Source organism: Zea mays, chromosome 4 (assembly GCF_902167145.1).
Source record: "Zea mays cultivar B73 chromosome 4, Zm-B73-REFERENCE-NAM-5.0, whole genome shotgun sequence".
NCBI classification, from domain to species: Eukaryota; Viridiplantae; Streptophyta; class Magnoliopsida; order Poales; family Poaceae; genus Zea; species Zea mays.
In genome coordinates this window covers 240,604,060-240,626,521 of record NC_050099.1, presented here as the reverse complement: position 1 = coordinate 240,626,521, position 22,462 = coordinate 240,604,060, and the positions used below count along the sequence as shown (strand labels likewise).

Below are 22,462 nucleotides of genomic sequence, written 5' to 3'. Positions count from 1 at the left end.
GTTTGACTTCATAGGACTTATTTTATAAACTTGATCTCACAAACTTTATCTTATTTGGTCTATGTATGATAAAATTATGTCATTTTATAATCTCTGTTCATTCAGTCAATCGTTGTGAACTCTCTTCTAATCGCTCACTTCATTGGTCGTGTTGTACCAAGATATATTTGTATGGAGTAAACAATAATATCAGTTAGCCAAATCAAAAAATATATTATACAGAGAGTGGAGACAATAAATAAAAAATCTTAAATTTTTTTGATGGATAATTTACGTGGGTATTGTTGTAAGCCGTCGCAACACACGGGCAACCGACTAGTGATAATTTATGTTTGACGTGTGTTGTTTGTTGTTTGTACATAAACAATTAGAATATATGATTTAACTTTTGGTATAAAAACACCACCCGATTTTACTGACACATGGGCCTATGACTCTCCTAAAGCACCAAACGAACGAAACGGGCCCTTAACTTTTTTAAAATAGAAAAGCGATTATGGGCTAAGCTAGCCTGCTGCTGCAGGCTGAGACCAGAGGAGGATGATGCATTGTCACAGTTGTCTAACTGTGCCCTAACACAGACCGGAGCGTCGCGGCGCTATCTCCTCCGCGGCTCTGCGCGCAGTCGTGTTGGCAACTGCAGCGGGGCGGCGGCGTGCGTCCCTGCTGTGAGCTTCATCGCCCCGTATCAAGCTAGTTTAGGCTGTCAGCGGGCCACAACTTCAGCCACACAACCCGGAACTCCGACAACCCTCGCGGCTCGTGCCGCCCTCTCCCGCTCGGTCGTTCCCATGGATCCACCGCAAGAGTTGGCCGCCGCCGGCCGCAAGCGGCGCCGGCGAGGAGGCGTCCGGAACCGCAAAAGGCTTTCCTCGCAGAAGGGGCTCCCTCCAGCGACTGCGCCCCCAACGCCGGCGTCCCCACCTGTCAAGCGGCGGCGCAAGGACATCGCTGGACAGGCCGCTGCTATGCCGAAGAGAGGCAACACCTCGAGTCTACTGGACAAGGTAATCTATCTTACCCGGATGACCGGATTGGAGGGAGTGTTCAGTGGTGCAGTAGGTGGCTTGAGTTGCAAACTATATCGAATCCCTCGACTGCTTATTGGGGGCAACAAAAATCTATGTATGTGCGACGCCAGTGTTGGCAAATTTGCTTAGGTGTGCTTTTATGTGACGATTAATGTATTAGTGTTTTATTATGACGGCCAGTTCTGTGATATTGTGCTGGTAGTTGTTTTGCATCTCTGATTATGACACGCTGCAGGAAAAACATAGCTAAATGAAGGAGAGCCCCATGTTCTGTGCACTGCTGTATCTTAGTGCATTGCTCAAATTTGCACAAAAAAAATCACAGTTGGTGTTCATTTGGTTCTACTTGATAAATTTAGTAAACTGTGAATTCTTGATGGCAGGAGTTGTTAAACACTTAAACCTGATTTGCATCTATATGGCTTCATTATAGAGTTTATCCCTGTTTCATACTTTTATTGTTTTCTGTGACCTAACTAATATGTTAATCTGTTTGTTGTTTGGTGACATCTTAGATGCGTGCAAGGTTATCTGGTGGCCATTTTAGAATGTTAAACGAGAAGCTATACACTTGCAGGTTCACATTCTACACATCACACTTGTTTTTGGTTGATTTTTTATGTCTTGAATGGCTTGAATGCTATACTTTCTGTGATTGCATATGACAATCGTTAGACAATACACACATGGTTGTCTCATTAGTCGTTAGCTTTATATTGTCTACAAATAATGATAATTCATGATACTGATATTGTGTCTCATTACCTTCCCGATTTTCTATGGTTTGCTAATGCTAACAATTTTCCCATACAACTTTATTTGCTGGTTGCCTTATCATGTGTAAAGTATACTGTCTGTTAGACCTTGGAATCCATACTTCTGTCTTTCACGTTTCATTCACATTTTCACATATATGTTCTTTACCTTTCTCAGTGGAGAGGATGCATTTGACTACTTCAAAAACGACCCTAATCTTTTTGATGTGGTACGTTATTGTTTTATTCTTTCTTGCTTTAATACTAATATCCACTAATACTAAAAGAAAGATTTCATCTTGCCATCACACTTTTTCTCGAATATACATGAGAGTTGTGTATCATTGCATTAAAAAGAAAAAGAGTATACAACCCCCTCCCTCCCCCTCAGGTAGGGAAACAATACAATATGTGTCTTCGAAAGAAAAACAAACGACCCAGGCAAACACTAAATGGGCCAGCCAATTATCTGGCACCAGCCTCCAAATGGGCTATCTTCTAGCGCTTGAGAGGCGTGCCTCCAAAATCTGTTGAAGAATAAGCTGACTGCTAGGGATAGTGCCATTGAACACACAGTCGTTGTGGTGTTTCCACTAAGTCATACCCCCAAGGTTAGCAAAGTGTTGAGACCTCCTTTTATGTCCCTTGGCACCGAGGCAACAATCCTCAACCACCAGCCATAGGACTCCTTGTCTACAGGGAAAGGTGGAAAATTCAGCCAACCATAACAACATAATAGGAGTGAGCACATGTATCTGGAGAAGAGAACCTGATAGGATATGGTGAATAGCCTCAGGCTCTTGCTCACACAGAGGATAACGGTCGGGGGGAGGCAAAACCCGATGGGCCAGCCTATCAGTTGTTCAGCACCTATGCACAACTGACCAAATGAAGAATTGACACCTCCTATGGGCCCAAATCTTCTAAATAAGTTCCCATGGCTCAAAAGAAACCACCCCAATAAAGAGAGCGTTATAAGCCGACTTTGCTGAGCATTGGCCAGAGTTTGTAAAGCACTTGCTGTGGTCATTCGGTGTGTTTGGCTGAAGCATTGTTTCTGTTGAAGTGTATAAGTGGATTGTCCATCTTCTCCTAACAACTTAATATTTTGGGTTGAACTGGTTAATGCGTCCATTCTAACATGGTACCAGGTCTCGAGTTTGAACCTTGGCAGATGCTTTATTTGTGTCTCTGTCCCTTTATTTTCATGTTTGCGCCTTCCTCTTTGGCTGCATGTGATGTGAGTGGGGGTGTTGAAGTGTGTAAGTGTATTGCCTATCTTCTTCTAAATTTGAAGGGCAGGCCTAATGAAATTGTGATAGCTGTCTCATTGAGTCACTGGTTTGTGGGTTTGAAGTAGCGTCGCCGCATTTGCTGGGGGAAGGCATGCGTCTGTTTACCCCCTTCAGCATTGGGTCTGTCATACATGCTTGAATTCACGTTTCTCTCTTTTAGTATCATACAGGATATCAAGAGCAGATGTCACACTGGCCTGAACAGCCAGTGAATGTAATAATCAATTGGTTGAAGAGTCAGAATGCGTCATGGACTGTTGCTGATTTTGGCTGTGGTAAGACTGATCTTATGATCCTGTAGCTGGTGCTTGTTGCAAGTTTCTTCCTGTTACATATTTTTATTTTCCTGGCTCAGTTATGAAAATACTATTTATATTTCCCAGGCAATGCAGCAGTTGCAAAAAAATTCTTACGGTCTTGTAGCTGGTTCTTTTTGCAAGTTTCTTCCTGTTATATCTTTTTATTTTCTTGGCTCAGTTATGAGAATACTATTCATATTTTCCAGGCAATGCAGCAGTTGCAAAAAATCTGAAGAACAAGGTTTTCTCCATTGATCTCGTTTCAGATGAACCTTCAGTGATTGCTTGTGATATGGCTCATGTAAGCACTCGCTACAAGCACATAATACCTTATGCTTTGCACTGTTATCTATCTGTCCTTTATGTTAGCTTGCTAAATGTTTCCCTGGTGGTTATTTGCCATCCTTGTGGTTTTCGCATGATTTTTGGTAATGGTTGAGAACAACATCGCGGGCGTTTGTGCTTGTGCTTGAGCAAGAATAGTCCATATTTTGACGATGTTTTTGTACAAGACCATTTTGGCTCTACTTATTTTCTACGAACCTGCATAGTTGCAGTTGAGAAGTTTATCTATCATTGTATTACTTTTTACATGAATAAAGAATTTCTAGAACTATATTTCCTTGATGTTAATATTCTGTTTTTTATTTTTTTGGTAAAAGCTAGCTTAATTGAATATTTAGGTTTGATGGGTGAGTTGAAGGTATCACGGTAACATAGCTAAGATAATGTAGTTTCTTTGAGGTGAGATGCATCAATTAAGCAAAAACTGTCTTATGTATTCTTTAGTACTGCTTCCGTCCTAGTTTATAAGGTGTAACCATCTCTGGTTCAAAGACCAAGAAATATATTTAATTCTTTATCAACACTAGTGGTACTACATCGATGTACGTATGTCTAGAGAGAGCACGTCTTATATTAAGGGACTAGAATAAAAATTGGTTAAACACCTTATATTATGGGACGGAGGAAGCATGCCATAATTGCAGCAGTGGAAATTGAAGTGTCAAATGATCGAGTTTGTCAAGTGTCTCGGCTCCTAGAGTCGCCGGACCGGGACTACGTAGCTCGTAGTCGCGCTCCAGACCTCACCACGAAGTTATACCCTTCTGCTGGTGGCTTGAGATCGGTAGGGAGAAGAAGACTATGGGTAAATTCCTGCTGTCCTTCTCCAGTCGGCTGGCACATGCTTTTATAGCCAAATGGCCGACCACTAGGAGGGAAACTACTCCCTGATTATAGTAATAGCAATCCTACTTTCCTTCTTATTCCTACTGCAGAAGAAAACCTCTTTATTCTAGGAAAGGGATATCCTACTTCCCTTCTTAGACCTTGGCTACTTTCCTATTTAGCCGCTGTCAATCACTTTATTCTAGGACTGCTTTCCCTCTGCGCTGTTGCCTTTCCTTCTGCGCTGCTGTTTCCTCCTTTAGCTGCTGGCCGCGTCCAGCTCTCGCGCGCCCAACGTGTTCAGCTGCCCGACGCGTATCACGGGCGAGTTTGTACGTGCGACCGTACATGACATCTCTCCCTCCGTCGAAGTCCAGCTCGTCCTCGAGCTGAAAGTCTGGGTACCTGGCGCGAAAATCGTCGAGGTCTTCCCATGTTGCTGATGTATCAGGCTCGTCTTTCCACTGGACAAGCACCTGGCGAATGCAGCGTGCCAGGCGAGCTTGCGTGACACTTGCGGGCTCTGGCACAACCGCACCATGGACTGTAGGGGGCATCGGTGGAGTAGTGGCTGGTGGGGTGCCTACGAACTTCTTGAGCACGCCGACATGGAACACATCGTGAAGATGGGCTCCCAGCGGAAGCTGCAGACGCACAGTTACGTCGTTGATGACTTCCGTGATGCGGTATGGTCCGACGTAATGAGGCTTGGGTTTTCCCTTGGGCGCATGCGGCGGGGATGCGGCTGGGCACTGACGGAGCCGAAGAAGAGCCCAGTCGCCCTCCTGGTAGGACACCTGGCGGTGATGCTTGTCGTAGTGTTTCTTTTGTACTGCTTGTGCCTGTTCGAGTCGGTACCTGACATCGTCGAGGAAGGCCGCATGATCTTCCATCTCCTGGGCGATAGCCGCCACACGAGTCTCACCGGGCTCGTAGGAGCGGATGGAGGGCGGGTTGCGTCCGTAGACCACCCGGAATGGTGTCTCGTGGAGTGAGGACTGGTAAGCGGTGTTGTAGATGTACTCAGCCCACGGCAGCCAACACAGCCATTGTCGGGGTCGATACCCAGTGAAGCACCGTAGGTACATGATAATGACATGATTTGCTGCCTCTGTCTGGCCGTCCGTCTGGGGGTGGAATGCCGGCGACATGTGTAGTTTTGTGCCCATGAGGTGCAGGAGCTCACGCCAGAACACCGAGGTGAATACTGGGTCCCGGTCGGATACGATGGATTGTGGGATCCCGTGGAGGCGCACTGTGTCGGTGAAGAATGCCTGCGCCATGGACTCGGCGGTGTATGGATGCGCCAGGGGAACAAAGTGGCAGTATTTGCTGAAGCGGTCCACGACGGAAAGAATGACCGTCTTGCCGTGCACGCGGGGTAGTGCCTCCACGAAGTCGATACCTATGTCCGCCCAGACGATGGATGGCACCGGTAGAGGCTGCAGTAATCCCGCCGGGTGGAGGTGTTCGGACTTGTACTTCTGGCAGGTTTGCACATGCCCGCACAAAGTCTTGCACCCAATTGCGCATGTTGGGGAAATGAAAGTCGCGGCGGAGTCGGTGGAGAGTACGATGGATGCCCTCATGGCCGTTGTCATGGACCGTGGCCAGGATCTCCTGCAGGAGCGATGAGGCAGGTGGGATATAGAGGCGCCCATCGAACGCTATCATGCCATCCACCATGGCCCACAACGCCGTTCTTTTGCCTGCGCGGAGCTCGGCATGTATGGCGGTCAGCTCAGGATCCATGGCCTGTGCGTGGCGTAGTCGATCAATGAAGTCGAATCGGGGCGCGGAGATGGCTAGCATGGTGCCTTCCTCCGTATCGCGGCGGGAGAGGGCGCCGGCGACGGTGTTTGTTGCACCCGACCTGTACTCCACCGAAAAGTCGAAGCCCAAGAGCTTCCCGACCCAGTGGTGTTGCGGAATCGTCGCCAGACGCTGGTCGGGGAGGTACTTGAGGCTATAGTGGTCCGTCTTGACAGTGAAGTGCCGCCCCCATAAGTACGGTCGCCAATGCCGCACTGCCTGGACAAGGTCGATGAGCTCCCGCTCATAAGCGGCGAGGGCGCGGTGTCGTGGGGCGACGGGTCGGCTGAAGAAGGCGTCTGGATGCTGATCCTGTACCCGGACGGCGCCGAACCCGTGGGACGACGCATCACATTCGACGATGAAGAGCATGGCGAAGTTTGGCATGGCCAGAACCGGGGCTGTGGTGACCGCGGTCTTGAGGGCCACGAACGCCACAACTGCTTCGTTGTCCCAAGAGTAACCTTCCTTCTTGAGGAGGGCAGTGAGGGGCGCTGCTAGGGATGGCAACGGGTACGTATTCGTCGGGTAGTACCATTCTATATCCGTACCCATCAAAAAAATTCTACCCATCGGGTTACCCATATATACTCGCGGGTATAAAATCTTACCCATACCTGTACCCGCCCGGGTATTTTTACCCGTCGGGTAACCCGTACCCGCTAGGAAAGTCTTAAATTCCAATATACCAATCACTCAAAATATTAAATAAACATATAAAAACAACTTTAACTTCACATATAACAAATCATATGATTACATAACTTGGTATCTAGACAAATGATAGCTAGAGAAGGGTTTTATTTTAGCTATGATGGGCTCTATTAGATGGTTATAGTTGTATTGATGCGGGTATATTTTACCCATGGGTAGACGGGTATGGGTAGTTCCAACCCGCACCCGTACCCGTCTACCCAACGGGTAGAGGTTTTTACCCATTAACATACCCGCGGGTAGAGAAATCATCCCGTACCCGCCTTCATATCGGGTAAAACCCGTCGGGTATTCGGGTTTTGGGTACCCATTGCCATCTCTAGGCGCTGCAACAATGCCGTAGTTGTGGACGAACTTGCGGTAGTAGCCTGCTAAGCCGAGGAAGCCACGGACGGCTCGGGACGAACGAGGAGTCGGCCAGTCGAGGATGGCCTTCACCTTAGTTGTATCCATGGCGACTCCATCCACGGATATCACATGGCCGAGGTAGGCGATTGAAGAGGCACCAAAGGAGCACTTGGCTCGCTTGACGAAGAGATGGTGATGGCGTAGCTCGTTGAGGACGACCCGAAGGTGACGAAGATGATCCGCCCATGTCTTGCTATAGACCAAAATGTCGTCAAAAAAGACGAGGACGAAACGGCGCAGGAAAGGCCGGAGTACATCATTCATGAGGGCCTGGAACGTAGCCGGGGCATTGCAGAGCCCAAATGCCATCACCCGGAACTCGTAGAGGGGCATTGCGGAGCCCAAATGCCATCACCCGGAACTCGTAGAGGCCGTCGTGCGAAATGCCGTCTTGTGCACATCTTCCGGCCGCATGCACACCTGATGGTACCCGGACCGAAGGTCCAGCTTGGAGAAGAACTGCGCGCCATGGAGCTCACCGACCACTGGAATGGGGAACACGTCCTTGATGGTGAGTGCATTCAAGGCACGGTAGTCGACACAGAAGCGCCAGGAGTCGTCTGGCTTCTTGACGAGGAGGACCGGCGACGAGAACAGAGAGTTGTTGCGGCGGACGATGCCTTGCTTGATCATGACGGCACACTGGCGCTCGAGCTCGTCCTTGTGAGCCGCCAGGTACCTGTAGGGGCGGACGACCACCGGCTGGGCGTCCAGCTTGAGGATGATGCGGTGGTCGTGCGCGCACTTGGGAGGTAGTCCTGTGGGCTCGACGAAGATGTCCTCGAAGGTGGCCAAGAGCCCATCCAGGAGGGGCTCGCTGGCTGTGGTAGCACTAAGAGTCGGCGGGCTGGTGTCGGGACGCCGGACCAGCAAACAGTGCGCCCTTGGTGCTGGAATGTCATCCTGCGGTTGGCCAAATCCCAGATGATGGGTCCCAGTGCGCCCAACCACCTTGTGCCCAGCACCACGTCGTAGCCTGCTAACGGCATCACGAAGAGGTCGGCCGGGAATGGTGCGCCGTCGATGAAAAGTTGTGTTGCCTTGATCACGCTCGCGCATGTAACGCGTTCGCCGTTGGCGACCATGGCCGTTAGGCGGGGTCGCTGGTGCAACGGTAGGCCGGAGCGTTGGGCCGCCGTCTCCGAGATGAAGTTGTGTGTGCTGTCGGAGTCCAGCAGAGCTACCAGCGACGTGGGCCCAAGTGCGACCGCGACCTGCATCGTGTTGGCGACGGGGACCCGGCCAAGGCCTAGAGGGAGAAGACGGGCGCCTCGGCGTCCTGGTCTATGGCTCCTGCAGCGTCGTAGGCGTCGGAGAGCTCCACCTCGTCGATGAAGAAGAGACGACGACATGTGCGGTTGTGGCCACGTGTGAACTTCTCGTCGCAGTTGTAGCAGAGACCGAGGCGCTGTCGTTCCGCCTGGGAGAGGCGCTTAATTGGAGGCGGCGCCGGGGCCTGTTCCGGTGCTGGCAGGGCGAGGCGCGGCTGAGGGCCTTGCAATGGTGCGCACGACACGGCCCGAGGCGGTGGTGATACCGGCGTCGAGTGCGCGATCAACTCTAGTTGTCGCGCCAAGCTCATCACAGCCGCTAGTGTGTGCGGGTTGTGGATGCGGACGTCGTGGCTGAGCGGGGGTAGCAGGCCGCCCGTGAAGAGCTGGACCCTTTGTGCTTCTTCCAGGCGCCCGACGCGGGGAAGCAGCGCCTGAAATCGGTCTTGGTACTCCGTGAACGACCCCGTGCGCTGGCAGTCGGCGAGCTCGAAGAGCAGCGCGGATCGAAGTGGTGGTCCATACCGGAGGTTGATGAGTTCGGTGAAACGACGCCAGGATGGCATGCCCTCGTCCTGCTGGACTTGGATCCACCACATTTGGGCGCCGTCCTCCAGATTGTACCCCGCCATCCAGACCTTCTCCTCTTCCATGATTCGCTGTTGGTGGAAGTACGACTCACACCGATTAATGAAAAGGAGGGGGTCGTACTTGCCATCTTATTTGGGGAAATCGAGCTTCTGGAAACATGGAGCTGGCCGGTCGGTGTTGTGTCCGCCCGCGACTTGCTTGAAGCCGGATAGCTCGAGGATGGCCCTGGCGTTGGCCTCCGCGGTCGCCTGAAGGGCCTTGACGCTTTCGGCGAGCTGCGCAATGGTGACCCTGAGGTCGCTGCTGTCGGCCATGGACGCAGCACAGGAAGCAGCGGACGAAGATGTGGGTGATGGTGGCGCAGCAGCTGGGAGTGGGTCGGCTGGTGGCGGATAAGTGGAACGTGGAGGAGAGGATCGTCGGGATCGTGATACCAGGTTGTCAAGTGTCTCGGCTCCCAGAGTCGCCGGACCGCTACTACGTAGCTCGTAGTCGCGCTCCAGACCTCACCACGAAGTTATACCCTTATGCTGGTGGCTTGAGATCGGTAGGGAGAAGACTATGGGTAAATTGATGGAATAAGTCATGTGGTCAGCAGGAGTTGCAGTCTTGACTGCTACAGGACAGCAGCAACAACAACCTTTTGACTGCTGCAGGACAACAGCAGTTGCAGCACAATAGTCTTTTGACTGCGCAGGACAGTAGTTTTTTTACTGCACTTTAGTATCTAAAGGACAACACCTGTGTGCTGCAGTGTGTAGTGTAGTGTGTAGTGCAGTGTAGTGAGCCCCTAGGGCTATAAATATGTGTCCCCAACCCTCCTAAGGGTATGACATTTGAGTAGTGTGTGAGAAATAAACGAAAATTGCCCCAGCTCGTAGTGTCATCCTCTGGATGAGAGTTAGAGTTCCTCTACTCACAATTGGTATCAGAGCCAAACTATCCTGCAGCCTAAACATCTCTTGCTCATCTCCTTCCCGCGCCTCTTCCCACACTCAGTCGGCAGCAAGAGCTCCAACTGACAACTGTTCCTTCCTCTCCTGCTCAGACGAGCATCCTTTCGTCTGAGATAGCCTCTTCCACACGCAACGACCCCTCACTAGCCCACCATGTCCCTACACTCGGTCACTTCGAGTGCGCGGCGCCAGCAGGAGGCCGAGGTCGTCGCGACACAAGAACGCGAGCGAGCAACAGCAGCGGCGAGGGCAACACGGCTGGCGGCCGCGGGACTGGCAGCTGCGAGAGCGGAAGTAGAAGCAGCGGAGGCGGCGAATGCTGCACGTGCGGCGGCAGCAGAGCTCGAGGCTCTGCGCGGCAGTAGAGCCGGCAGCTCTGCTTCTGTCGACGACAACATCGACGAAGAGCTCAGGCTGGCGAGGGAAGCAGCGCGAGAGCAGGCGGCACAGTGGGCAGCCGCACATCCTCATGGGGGTGCGCGTCGCGGCAGCCCAGATTGGCGCCGACGCGCCGACGACGCTCCGGGCGAGGGCGCACGCGGCGGCAGCCCAGATGGGCGTAGACACGCCGGCGGTGCTCTCGGCGGCGGCGACCGAGTCGACGGAGATTGCGGCCTCTACAGGCGGCGCGACTCTCCCTCCCCGGATCGGTACCATAGTCGCCGCATGGCCCAAGCCATTGTCAGGGACATCGGTCCCGGCGGTGGGTGGCCTACCCTCACCAAGACCAACTACGTCGAGTGGGCCGCGGTGATGAGGGTACGACTCTAGGTTCGCCACATGTGGGAAGCAGTTCGGTATGGCGACGTCGACTACCACGAGGATCGACGGGCGCTGGATGCCCTCATTGCTGCAGTCCCACCCGAGATGCAGTTTTCGCTTTCCCAGAAGCGGACTGCCAAGGAGGTCTGGGACGCCATCGCTGCGACCCGCATCGGCTGCGACCTTGACCGCAAGACCACACTGCAGGTACTTCGCAAGGAGTGGGAGAACCTGGCCTTCAAGCTAGGTGAGGATGTTGATGACTTTGCTCTCCGCCTCAACACTCTGCTGCAGAAGATGGTGCAGTTCGGGCACGACACCTACGATGAGGAGAGAGCTGTTGAGAAGCTCTTCCGTTACATCCCCGAGAAGTACAAGCAGATTGCTCGTTCTATCGAGTCTCTGCTGGACCTCTCCATGATGACAATCGAAGAGGCGGTAGGTCGTCTCAAGGTGGTCGACGGCGACGAACCACAGGCTCCCTCTGGGCCTATCACTATCGGCGGGAAGCTACATCTCACTCAGGAGCAGTGGGAGGCCTGCCAGGGTGACAAGAAGAAGGGGGAGTCCTTGACACGAGGCCGCAAACGCGGCAAGGCGCGTGGAGGCGCCCAGCCTGGGGCGCGAGGACATGCTGAGGGTGGTGCTTGTGGAGGTGCCCAAGGCGGCGCCGTCGGCAACAAGAAGCCGGCACGAGACGACATCTGTCACAACTGCGGCAAGCTTGGCCAATGGGACAGGGACTGTCGACAGCCACGACGTGGCCAGGCCAACGTCGCACAGGCGGAGGCGGAGGAGGCTCTGCTCCTAGCACATGCAAGCATCGAGCTATCTCCAGCGGCACCGGCCGCAGCGGCACTCTTCCACCTTGATGAGTCGAAAGCACGCGCTTTCCTCGGCGATGTCTCCAACAAAGACATGATCGAAGGATGGTGCCTCGACACCGGCGCCACTCATCACATGATCGACCGACGAGAGTTCTTCACCAAGCTTGACTCTAGCGTCCGAGGCTCCGTCAAGTTTGGGGACGCCTCCGGCGTAGAGATCAAGGGCGCCGGCTCAGTCGTCTTCACCGCCGCGTCTGGTGAGCACAGGCTGCTCACCAGAGTCTACTACATCCACGCGTTCAGGAACTCTATCATCAGTTTGGGACAGCTGGATGAGAACGGTTGGCGCGTGGAGATCGAGCACGGAGTCATGAGGATCTGGGATCCCTCTCGTCGTCTTCTTGCCAAGGTACGCAGGAGTTCAAATCGGCTATACATCCTCAATGTGAAGGTGGCACAACCTTGCTGCCTTGCTGCTCGTCGAGACGACGGGGCATGGCAGTGGCACGAGCGCTTCGGGCACCTTAACTTCGAGGCCCTGAAGCGGCTCAGTGCCAAGGAGATGGTACGAGGCCTGCCGTGCCTTGACCATGTGGAGCAATTCTGCGATGTCTGCGTGTTGACAAAGCTGAGACGACTCCCCTTTCCCCATCAGTCGAGCATCCGAGCCAAGGAGAGGCTCGAGCTCGTGCATGGGGACTTGTGTGGCCCGGTGACACCAGCCACACCAGGAGGACGACACTACTTCTTGCTGCTCGTCGACGATCTCTCCCGCTACATGTGGGTGATGATCCTTGGTAGCAAGGGAGAGGCTGCGAACGCCATCGGGCGTGTGCAGGTCGCTGCGGAGGCGGAGTGCGGCCGCAAGCTGCGCGCACCGACAACAGCGGCGAATTCACGGCGGCTGAGTTCGCGTTGTACTGCGCGGATGAGGGCGTTCAGCGCCACTACTCCGCGCCATACAACCCGCAACAGAACGGCGTCGTCGAGCGGCGCAACTAGACGGTTGTGGGGATGGCTCGGGCTCTCCTCAAACAGAGGGGAATGCCGACTGTCTTCTGGGGAGAGGCGGTGGTGACAACGGTCTACATCCTCAACTGCTCGCCCACCAAGGCACTCAACGGGATGACACCGTACGAGGCTTGGCATGGGTGCAAGCCGATGGTCTCTCACCTACGGGTCTTCGGCTGCCTCGCGTTCACCAAGGAGCTTGGCCACATCGGCAAGCTCGACGACAGGAGCACCCCGGGGGTGTTCATTGGCTACGCGGAGGGCTCGAAGGTCTACCGCATCCTTGACCCAGGAACACTGCGTGTGCGCACGACGCATGACGTAGTGTTCGACGAAGGGCGAGGATGGGCCTGGGACAAGGCGGTGGACGACGACACGACTCCGACGTACGACGACATCACCATCGAGTACGTCCACTTTGAGGGAGCCGGGGGGAGTAGGCGACCCTTCTTCGAGTAGGCCTACTCCAGCCCCCAAGTCTCCACCGACTACAACACCACGCTCTCTAGCTCCGGCTACAACGAGCTCTTCGCCACCACGCCATCCAGCCACGACTCCGGCTCCAGCGAGCTCTCCATCACCACGTACTCCAGCACCGACGGTACCCTCCCCGGGAACATCCTCTCTGACGCCAGCTCGTGTCGAACATGACCCAGTGGAGCTCGTGACCCCGCTCTCCCACGACGAGGAGCGCGTCGACGCGTGCTAAGACGGCGAGCCGTTGCGGTATCGAAAGGTGGAGGGCCTTCTCATCGACCCGTCAGTGTCGGGCCCGGCGTCTCGCATTTTGGCAGAAGAGTTGCATCTTGCATGCGACGATGGTGAGCCTCGGTCTTTCGCGGAGGCCGAGAAACACGCGGCTTGGCGTGCCGTGATGCAGTCGGAGATGGACGTGGTTGAGACGAACCGCACCTGGGAGCTCGCTGATCTCCCTCATGGTCATCGCGCGATCACCCTTAAATGGGTGTTCAAACTGAAGAGGGATGAAGCCGGCGCCATCGTTAAGCACAAGGCTCGCTTGGTGGCACGCGGTTTCTTACAGCAGGAGGGGATCGACTTCGACGATGCTTTCGCCCCCGTGGCACGGATGGAATCCGTGCGACTCCTCCTTGCGCTGTCAGCCCAGGAGGGCTGGCACGTTCATCACATGGACGTCAAGTCGGCGTTTCTTAACAACGACTTAAAGGAGGAAGTCTACGTACACCAGCCGCCAGGTTTTGCGATCCCTGGCAAGTAAGGCAAGGTGTTGCGCCTGCGCAAGGCCCTCTACGGCTTGCGACAGGCATTGAGGGCGTGGAATGCCAAGCTGGATTCCACGCTCAAGAGGATGGGCTTCATGCCAAGCCCGCACGAGGCGACCATCTATCGGCGGGGCAATGGAGAAAATGCCCTGCTGGTGGGTGTCTACGTCGACGACTTGGTGATCACCGGCGCCAAGGATGCAGAGGTGGCAGCGTTCAAGGAAGAGATGAATGCCACCTTCCAAATGAGTGATCTGGGGCATCTCTCCTTCTACCTGGGAATTGAGGTGCACCAGGGAGACTCCGGGATCACACCTCGCCAGACCGCCTACGCCAAGCGCATTGTTGAGCTGGCTGGGCTCGCCGACTGCAACCCAGCTCTCACTCCGATGGAGAGGCTGAAGCTGAGTCGCGACAACACGACGGAGGAGGTGGACGCTACAAAGTACCGACGTCTTGTGGGGAGCCTTCGCTACCTCGTCCACACACGACCGAATCTAGCATACTTTGTCGACTACGTTAGTCGGTTTCTGCAGCGACCGACGACGGAGCACGAGCAGGCTGTGAAGAGGATCGTTCGCTATGTTGCGGGAACTCTTGATCACGGTCTCTACTACCCGAGGTGCCCCTAGGGAGGCACACCTTATCGGGTACAACGATAGCGACCACGCCGACGACATCGACACCAGCAAGAGCACAAGCGGGATCCTCTTCTTCCTCGGCAAATGTCTCATCGGCTGGCAGTCGGTCAAGCAGCAGGTGGTGGCCATGTCCAGCTGCGAGGTCGAGTACATAGCGGCCTCCACCGCTTCAACTCAGGCGCTCTGGCTTGCTCGCCTGCTCAGTGATCTCGGGAGAGACGTTGGAGCAGTGGAACTTCGGGTGGACAGCCAGTCCGTCTCGACATTAGCCAAGAACCCCGTGTTCCATGAACGGAGCAAGCACATCCGGGTGAGATACCACTTCATCCGTGACTGTTTGGCAGAAGGGAGCATCCATGCGCGCTACATCAACATCAAGGATCAGCTTGCCGACTTGCTCACCAAGCCCCTTGGGTGGATCAAGTTCCTTGAGCTTTGTTCCAGGTCTGGGATGACTCAACTTTCTCACAAGACGACACACAAGACTTAGGGGGAGAATGATGGAATAAGTCATGCGGTCAGCAGCAGTTGCAGTCTTGACTGCTACAGGACAGCAGCAACAACAACCTTTTGACTGCTGCAGGACAGCAGCAGTTGCAGCACAGCAGTCTTTTGACTGCTGCAGGACATCATGCAGCAGCAGTTTTTTGACTGCGCAGGACAACAGTAGCAGCACAACAGTTTTTGACTGCACTTTAGTATCTAAAGGACAGCACCTGTGTGCTGCAGTGTGTAGTGTAGTCTGTAGTGCAGTGTAGTGCAGCCCCTAGGGCTATAAATATGTGTCCCCAACCCTTCTAAGGGTATGACATTTGAGTAGTGTGTGAGAAATAAACGAAAATTGCCCCAGCTCGTAGTGTCATCCTCTGGATGAGAGTTAGAGTCCCTCTACTCACATAAATTCCTGCTGTCCTTCTCCAGTCGGCTGGCACAGACTTTTATAGCCAAATGGACGACCACTAGGAGGGAAACTACTCCCTGATTATGGTAATAGCAATCCTACTTTCCTTCTTATCCCTACTGCAGAAGGAAACCTCTTTATTCTAGGAAAGGGATATCCTACTTCCCTTCTTAGCCCTTGGCTACTTTCCTATTTAGCCGCTGTCAATCACTTTATTCTATGACTGCTTTCCCTCTGCGCTGCTGTTTCCTTCTTTAGCTGCTGGCCGCGTCCAGCTCGCGCGCGCGCCCAACGCGTTCAGCTGCCCGGCGCGTATCACGGGCGCGCTTGTACGTGCGACCGTACATGACAGAGTTAGAACGATAAATCACTTATTGTTCATTGTTTGTTGATGAATATCTGTAGGTTTTAGCCTTCACTTTGTCAAATGAGCTCCTATGGTTCGTCACCCCCCTTGTTAGAAAAAGATCAATTCCTAACGACATCCAATATTTCATCATGGTCCTAGTGTTGAATTAATTTTAAGACATGACTTCTCTATTATAAAAGACTGTCCAAAGAGATTTCGTGTTCTTCCATTATATATTCTGCCTTTTTTCTAGGATGAACATAGTAGTGTCAAACTGAATAAAGTGGGCACTGAATCTTTGGCTAGTGTGTAAATAATTAATTGAACTAAACTGCTTCCATCTTTTTTTGGCTTATCTGCAGACTCCATTGGAGCCATCCTCTATAGATGTTGCAATATTTTGTCTTTCTTTGATGGGAATCAACTATCCAAGTTATTTAGAGGAAGCAAATAGGGTTCTCAAACCAAGGTTTGCTTAACCTTTAGCTGCTGCAACTCTTATTGCAAAGGGCTACTTCTTGCTTTCTTTACTTGTATATTTGTTTATGCAGTGGTTGGCTTGTTATTGCTGAAGTGCGAAGTAGGCTAGACCCGAGCAACGGAGGTGCTGATCCTGAAAAGTTTTCTAAAGCCATTATCCAGCTTGGCTTTTCGCTTGTTTCAAAGGTTTGTATGTTTTCCAACTGAGTTCTAGATTTGAATTGTTATTATGTAGTTGTACACAATAAGCGCCTGTAAGTACTGAAACATGTGGTGCTAACTAGCATTGGTTCTCTATGGACCCAATCAATCTACTTTCCAATCTCCAGAATTGCATATGTAAGGTCGACCATATGGCCCTATTATGGATGCCTTCCTAGGCCCACACTATCGGCGATGCAAGAAGCATATGGGCAAGCATTAGGCATGGTTTCAGAGATGCAGTCGAATTGGAAGTTAAGTTAGCTAATCGTTAGGAGATTAGTTAGCCTCGGTTTACTAGGTCCTAATTGAGATTGGTTGCAAGCTTGATTATGTTTTAATGGCCTAATGGAAGAAAATCAAGCAAGAGTTAATTTATTTGACATGATTCTCCAGAGCCTCCTTGAGAGGACAAACATGCTCCGCGTCGTGCTGCGACGTTTCCATTTACTACCTATACAAGAATCGTTCACGGCCTGATAAAGGAGCACCTCAAATGCTTGCCTGTGAATTTCTTCAATTTGATATTTTGGTTCACTTGCAGAGTTGCAATTATTGAATGAAAATTGATATATCTTGCTTGCATGATCCATTCCATTCGTTGTTTTCTCCTGGTTTAATTTTGGTTATGGTTTGTGTGGTGTCTAACACGAGCTAGCGTGCGGTGCCGTAAATACCATGGGACAGGCACAACTATGGTCCTGTTTGGTTCCTAGCTCATTTTTAGAATCTCATTCTAGAATCCCATTATTAGCCAAACAACTCCTAGCTTTGGTACTGGATTTTGTGCTAGAATCTCACAATCTCAACATAAGTTGATAATAACATTTACATTGGATTTTGTGTAGTATCCAACTTGTCAAAATCTATAGGGAACCAAACACCACATATATTGTATCATCCAGGACGTTATGTCCTGTAGAATGAAAATAGCTGGGTTACCTAAATATATGGTGGCACTATGTGGCTCCTAAGTATTGAGTACTACTCCCTCCGTCCCAAAATATAATTCGTTTTAGATTAATCATATATTCATTAAGTAACATATGAACGTAGTTTCCATGTATATCTATATTCATTATCATTTGAGTGAATGTGGACGGAAAAAAAGTGAGCTAGAAAGAACTATATTTTGGGACTGAGGGAGTATTAAATTATGAGTCTGAGAGCTTTGCTCGCTGCATCCTTGCAATACCTGAGAGCTAATCAGTTCGTTAACTATTTGTGGAGTTGGTATGCAATGCCGGTTTGTGAAACATTTGCTTCGATTTGCGATTGCCATGTTTTTACATGTGAACATCCGTAATGGACTAGACGTTTGCTCGGTCCCTTACATTTTGGCACCTTCATGATTTTTTATATACAGTGCATTTTTTTACTAATGAAATATTGCACTTCATTTGCTTGATAATAGATTATTCTGATGGTACTTTCTAATTGGCTATCGGTATCGTTTCTGCAGGATGTGAAAAACAGAATGTTCATTCTGTTCTACTTCAGGAAAAAGGTTAGTTTCACTTTTTTGCTACCTTGAAGCTACCTGGATCACTTGACCTTCATGCTGAATCCGGCTTACCATGCCCCTGCAGGAAAAAAGTAAGGTGGCGAAGAGCATCGATTGGCCACAGCTGAAACCGTGCTTGTACAAACGGCGATGAGCCGCTTGTCTCGTATCCACCAGTAATACTGTAGTTGTTGTAGTAGAGCTCTTCAAAAGTTTCGTCAAAACTGAAAGTCTAGATTTAGGTCCCTCCGTACCTGTATGGCTGCATCTGTGTGCCACGCTATTCCATTATTTTCCACATTAGCTGCGTCTTTCATTTGTTGGACCTCACAAGAAAAGATCACATAGGGAACGATGCATTGTTTGGAAGCAGATCATATATAATTCAAGTCTACTTTTCACATGCTGCAAATTTTGTGTATGGTCCAGCGAACGAACATCTGGACCGTTTTCATTTTTCAATCTGGAATCTGGATCAGCTTGAAGGAAGTGCTATGACCTTGAATACTTGATGAACGGAAGCATTCGATGAACCTTGCTAAACGGGAAGTTGAAAAGAACTTTGCAAGGACTTTTGGTACATCTCCACCACTTTTGCAGCTTGTTATTTGTGTTTCCTCCAGTTTGCATAGATGTGCGTTGCACACATCCTATGTTTTGTATAGAGGTGTCAGTGGAGAATTTCCCATCAAATTTGGACACCACATCTCTATCCATATTCATATGAAGCTATACCCATCCCTATACCTATTATGGTTATAAGATTCAACCATACTCATCCCCATTCGGATATCAGGTTTTCAATTGATCTCCATCCCCATTCGACGTTATGGGTGAAGGGATGAAGGCCGAGCGGTCGAGGCATCAAGTGAAGTTGCGGACCATTGGATGAGTCGAGTGGCGATCCGTGAGGGCAAGGAGCCGACTAAATTGTAGGGGGTGGGTGGATGGCGATGGACTTGTGGGGTGGATGACCAGCTAGATTGAGTGAATGTGTGCTTAAAGGGTTGAGAGAGGTAGAGTTAGTTAGGTAGTGTTTGGTTCAAAAGTATACCAGGACAACCATTCTATTCCAGTATTGAGCTTGTTTGGTTCGATTCTAAGTAGAATAGAGTCACTCGAATTTAAGAATATTCCTTGAAGATACTGCATCTGATGGCTCCGCAAAATCAATCGAACCTAACGACTCCCGAGCGGCTCGTTTCTCACAGGTTCTCTTCTCCCTCCCTTGCCCACCTAAGTCGGTGACCTCTCCCTCGCACTGCTCATTGTGCGCCATAGATACCTGAATCAGAGCTCCCGTTGCCCCGTTGTAGCCACTCCGAATGCTGCAGCGCCCAATCAGCGCCTCTGCCGTGTGGAGCAGATCAGCTTCCGGTGCCCTCCCTCTCCGGGTGGAGCGCCACGCTGGCTGAGTCTGGGCCGAGCGCTGGATGTTCCTTGCTCGGTGTGCCACAATGAAGAAAGGTTGTTCCCTGCTCGGTGTGCGGCAACAACGACGAAAGGCATAAGGGCAAGAGACAAGGCTCTGATGAACAGTGATAAATAATGCACTTTAATCTTTTTCTTTTTTTCAGAAATGAGCTGGATGTTTGAAATTTCATAGAAATTCACACAACTCTTAAAATAGAAAGTTCAGTTTTGTTGAACTCTAAAACCAAACATAAGATGGAGTCGTTCTGTTTTACTTCACCTTAGAACCAAACAAAAAACAGGGTGACTCTATTCTGACTACCAAACACAGAACAAAGTCGTTCTATCCTTAGGATCTGAAATAGAGCCGCTCCATCCAAATAAACTCCGGAACCAAACACTACCTTATTGAACTTATTTCCTATTAGGTTGTACAATTAATTTTGATGGGTGAATATTATGCAAGAGTAATCAGGTTTGGATTCTGTTTTTTCTTACTCATACCCACCATAACCAATGGATACATAATTTCCTCCAATCTGTACCATGGGAATTAAAATTCTACCTATACCTTAAACCCTAATAGAGGAATTTCCCATGGATTAACAGGTATTGGGTCCTCATTGACATCTCTAGTTTTGCATTTGGAACTAGCTCCCCAACAACTTTTAGTAATCCCTGATGTTAATAGATGAAATATGAAAATCCAAGTTTGATAATAAGCACAAATACATTATGAAATCCAATTTCAATTGTTTTGTACCTTTTGATGACAACCAAACTTTCACCTCATTGCTGATATTCAAATCTTTTTGTAGCAAGCCAATAAACTAGTACTAGTTGACAAATGTTTCAGTAGCTACTGCCACCCGGGCTACTAGGTACATTTGATTATTGGCATATCTACCTATAATGCACAATAAATTACCATTGTTCCCACCCTTGAATTATTAACCATCTAAACCTATGACCCTTCTACAACTAGTAATAAAGCCCTTCTTGCAAGCATCATAGCAGACGTAAAATCTCTCAAATACTTTGTTCTCAAATTTTGGATTCAAGCTGACAACAAATGTGCTTCTAGGGTTACTTCTCAATAGCTCCAGCTGGTAGTCATAAACCCTCGTATATTCTCCCTTCAGGGCTGATTTGGTGATCAGGAATCCCGAGAGGATTCATGGGGGAGGAATCCCCTTATTATTCACCAAATCAACCCTCATGGAGTCAAGTGTCGCGTTTAGAACCAAAGACTTAGCTCTCTTGCATTTTGACATATACACATCTGCTAGCATATCTTTTCATCGAAAATTATACTTATCCCATGTGTGTCACTGGCCCCACATGTCATACACATAAAAAATCCCTATGTGCCACTCAATGGTACACAAGGAATAAATATAAATTCCGATGGCACATATGGATTTTTTTTCCAAAATACTGCCTTCTTGATCAGTGCTACCTTCCATGTGGGATTGTCTCAATTTCATTGAAATAAAACTTGGCAATTCTTTGAGAGGTTACCACTTTGTTGTCTCTCCTAGGCGGGCAACAATGCTCATAGAAAAATGTGACTACCTTGAACCATTCAGACCAACTAGTCTTGGAACCACAAATCAACCACTTCAACCTTGGCCAAGAACAAGGTGCTCTAACTATTTTCTTCTCATCCCTTACAAAGATAAGTTGCTTGTGGGTCTTAAGTCCATACTTCAAAAGGGCCTTATTGAAATATCTACTACATCTAAAGGCCATACCAAGAGCAAAGGTTGGAACCTCAAATTTACTATCATATCTACTCTAATGTTTTCCACATCTCTGATTCTCCAACATTGTTCTCATCATATGGGTACTTTAGGCACAATCTCAACTGAAATAAGATATTTGATTTGACTAGAATGAACACCCACCTTTCTTACATAAACATGGGAAAACCTAGTCCTGTTCAATTCCTAACTACTTCAATTACAACACTGATGCATAAAATCATTGAATTTGCAACCTATAGCAAACAAATACATCTCTACTGAAAAACAAATGTCGTACATGTATTGATTCAAATAAACCCCACCAAACCCCTATGTTCTCTAACCTTCTTAATCGCAACATGTTTGGGGAAAAACTACACATCCAGTCGGTGGGGACTCACCTCTGAAGGAAACGTGTGACACAGAGGGGGTGAATTAGGACTTCTAAAACTTTCTCTAAACTAGGCCACTAATAATTCCCTAGAGAAAAACCTATGCAAATAAGCAAACTAGAATGTGTAAACTAGGTTTTGTCTAAGTGTTGCTATCTCTACCGCAAAAGCTAAGTTTCAATCTAAACAATCTAACTAGAAAGACAAGATTGAAACTTAAATACTTAATGTAAAAATGCGAAAGCTAAAGAGCAAGGTAGAGATGTAAACTCTCGTGGATGACACTAGTATTTTTATCGAGGTATCCGAAACCACGCAAGGTTCCGACTAATCCTCGTTGTTGCCCAACGCAAAGGGAAGCCCACGCGAGGGCCAATCACCACGTTCGACTAACTCCGTAGAGAGCCGCATGCCTTCTCCATGCACAAGTGGTGCTCCGCTTCCATCTCCTCTCGGACGCTCCCCGTCGTCTCCACTGTCGAGCTTCCAGCCGAAAACGCCACGGGCCTCGTTTCCTCCGGTACACGGTGGCGGCCGTGACACAAACTCGGTTGTCACGATCTCGCAAGACTCTTGCCCCACTCGGTACAATTACAACGGCACACGTAAGAGCCGAGGGGTTGTGTGGTTTTTCTAAACTCACTCAACTAACTAGGATTCACCTAGAGCAAGCGCTAGAGCGGTCTAATTAAT

The 22,462-nt window shown here is 50.0% G+C and overlaps 1 protein-coding gene across 1 annotated transcript; it reads left to right on the top strand.

The window, feature by feature from the left end:
- The first annotated feature begins 531 nt into the window (after positions 1-531).
- On the top strand, positions 532-18,620 carry LOC100193863 (uncharacterized). Its single transcript, NM_001359307.1, has 9 exons — positions 532-1,007; positions 1,547-1,608; positions 1,965-2,016; positions 3,242-3,356; positions 3,587-3,681; positions 16,397-16,503; positions 16,586-16,700; positions 18,178-18,222; positions 18,305-18,620. The coding sequence occupies exons 1-9, from the start codon at positions 792-794 to the stop codon at positions 18,371-18,373; spliced, it is 876 nt and encodes a 291-aa protein (NP_001346236.1). The 5' UTR covers positions 532-791; the 3' UTR covers positions 18,374-18,620.
- Positions 18,621-22,462: the final 3,842 nt, after the last annotated feature.